The 2,654-nt window shown below is 39.4% G+C and overlaps 1 protein-coding gene across 1 annotated transcript; it reads right to left on the reverse strand.

Annotated features, from left to right (window-relative positions):
- Positions 1-204: 204 nt before the first annotated feature.
- Positions 205-1,164, reverse strand: LOC125163814 (olfactory receptor 2G6). The gene has a single exon (XM_047856022.1). The coding sequence runs from the start codon at positions 1,162-1,164 to the stop codon at positions 205-207; it is 960 nt and encodes a 319-aa protein (XP_047711978.1).
- Positions 1,165-2,654: the final 1,490 nt, after the last annotated feature.

Genomic DNA, 2,654 nt, shown 5'->3' on the forward strand with positions numbered 1-2,654 from the left:
ATCTTTCTGTAGCTAGAGCATAGGATCTTGGATTTGTGCAAAGGTTTGGGAAGAATAAAACATTACTGTGACTGGACTTATATTAGCTTCTTATATAATTTTGTTTCTTTTGCTACTTCTCATGGAATTGTTAAAAAAAAAAAAGAAAAGAAAAAAACAGCACTTAGAACAAATAATCCATGAGCTAAGTGTAGCAAATTTATGTTATACATACAAGTCATATATTTTCTGAGTAAGACCATTTCTCATTACCAGTGCTCTCCAGGCCCCTTTCACATCTTTGTTTCTCAGAGTATAGATAATGGGGTTTAAGACTGGGGTGACTATGGTGTAGAAAAGAGAGACAAACTTACCCTGTTTTTTTGACCTACTTTTGGCTGGCTGAAGGTACATAAAAATGATGGTGCCATAGAAAATGATGACCACAATCAGGTGGGATGAACAAGTCCCAAAAACCTTCCAGCGCCCTGCTGCTGATTTTATCCTCAGCACAGCTTTTGTTATGAAGCCATAGGAGACTAAGATGAGTGACACTGGGACAACTAGAAAAATCACACTAGCCACAAAGAGTTCTACTTCATTGAAAGTTGTGTCCACACAGGCCAGTTTGATGAGCACAGGAACCTCACAGAAAATGTGGTCCAGTTTGCGATGTCCACAAAGGGGTAGCTGAACAGTAAGGGAGCACTGGATTAAGGAGGTGATCAGTCCACTGAGCCATGCTATGCTGGCTAGGGATGCACAGAGCTGAGGATGCATAATGGTTGTATATTGCAGAGGCTGGCAGACAGCAGCATAACGATCATAAGCCATGACTGCCAAGAGAATACATTCAGAGGAACCCAACCCCATGGCCACATACAGCTGGGTCACGCATCCACCATAGCTCACACTTTTCTCTTTCTTATTCATGGTAACTAGCAACTGTGGGGCAACACTGGTGGTAAAGCAGATGTCCACACAAGACAGATTGCTGAGGAAAAAGTACATTGGCGTGTGGAGTTTGGGGACTAAACAAGATACTAAAATAATGGTAGTGTTCCCCAGAATGTTAAAGATGTACAAAAGCAAAATTATGATGAAAAGGATCCTTTCAAGCCAGGGTTCATCTGCAAATCCCAGGAGAAGAAAACCCTTTTCAGAGCTGTTGCTGCTTTCCTCCATCGTCCTGCAGATGTCAATTTATAGGATTAATATTCTGGAGAAAGAAGATAGTAAGATGAACATTGGTAAACTGTGGTGTTTCTTATATGATTGTCCTCCTTTTACAGCATTCAGCCATATTGTAAAAGCTGATCGCATTTTTCTCAATGTCTATTCTTCGACAGAAAAATGTCTCTTCCTTCTGTTTTCTTGAGCACATTTCACTCTTTCAAATGGAGCAACACCAATTCAAACACTGTAACAATGCTCTCTCTTGTTTACATCCATAATCCAAGAGAATGGTATCTGCCCCTCACTCTTGTTCTCACCCAAAGGTCTTCGTATACTTACGATGTTTATTTGTAAGACTCTATTCTATCAATTTTGGCTTGATCCTCCTAAAAGATTCTGCCATAATTTTTTTTTAATTAAACAATGGCAGATAGTATGAAGGAAGCATCAAGAAAATTAACATTTACCTGTCTTTGGAGAGAATATAGGTTAGTCGATGCTAGTGATGGCACATCTCAGACATACAAAAGATTTTGAAATGGTATGTCAAAAAGGAACTGCTGAAAAAGATGGTCTTCAGAAGACATATGACAATCAAATTACCATCAACCTGATGGGGGATTCATTGTTTTAAACATTGGAATTATCTTCACACAGAATTTGAACTACTGACATTTTTAACTAAATGACCAGAGAACAGGCGCATGTGGGTGGGTCAGTCAGCTGAGTGTCCAATTCTTGATTTTGGCTCTGGAGATGATTCCAGAGTCATGGAATTGAGCCCTGCTTAAGATTTTGTCTCTCTGTTCTCTTCTTCCTATCTCCTGATCTCTCTCATTCTCATTCTCCCTCTCTCTGTGTCTCTAAAATAAATTTTTTAAATGACCAGACAATAATCTTACATACAGACATTCTTCCATAGATTCTCTTTATTTCCCACCTCCTTCTATTCTTATCTCCTTTCCAGTTTTTTTTGTTTTTTGTTTTTTGTTTTTTAGTTTATTGATTATTGTTGCTTACTTTTCAAGTACTTAGGGATGAGTTAGAGAAGTAGTCTCCTCTGTAGGCACTTCCAATTAAACAAAAACTTCACATCTTTTCTTCTTATAAAACAAATATTGAATAAGGGAAGATATCAGTGAAGTAAGAGGACCCTGGAGTTGTCCTGTCCCAGGAACACAACTAGATGACTTCCACAACTAAAGGGAGAGAAGAGGCCACATTGAAGAAGGTATGAAGTGTGGAGACATGGTTTAGGGGAGATATGTATCATGGGTGTTGAGGAGGGGAAGGATCCCTGATTGCTAAGGTGAGAGAGAGAGAGAGTGAGAGTGAGAGAGAGAGAGAGAGAGAGAGAGGAAAGCACAAGGACAACATTTTACCAAGGCCATTGGCTAGGAAAACAAGCGGGGATGATTTCCTGAATTTTTGCAACAAGTGGGGCTTAAAGCCTGGAGTTTTAAAAGTCCATGAACTTGTGTAGGATAGAACCAGGAGGG

This window comes from Prionailurus viverrinus, chromosome A1 (assembly GCF_022837055.1).
Source record: "Prionailurus viverrinus isolate Anna chromosome A1, UM_Priviv_1.0, whole genome shotgun sequence".
Lineage (NCBI taxonomy): Eukaryota > Metazoa > Chordata > Mammalia > Carnivora > Felidae > Prionailurus > Prionailurus viverrinus.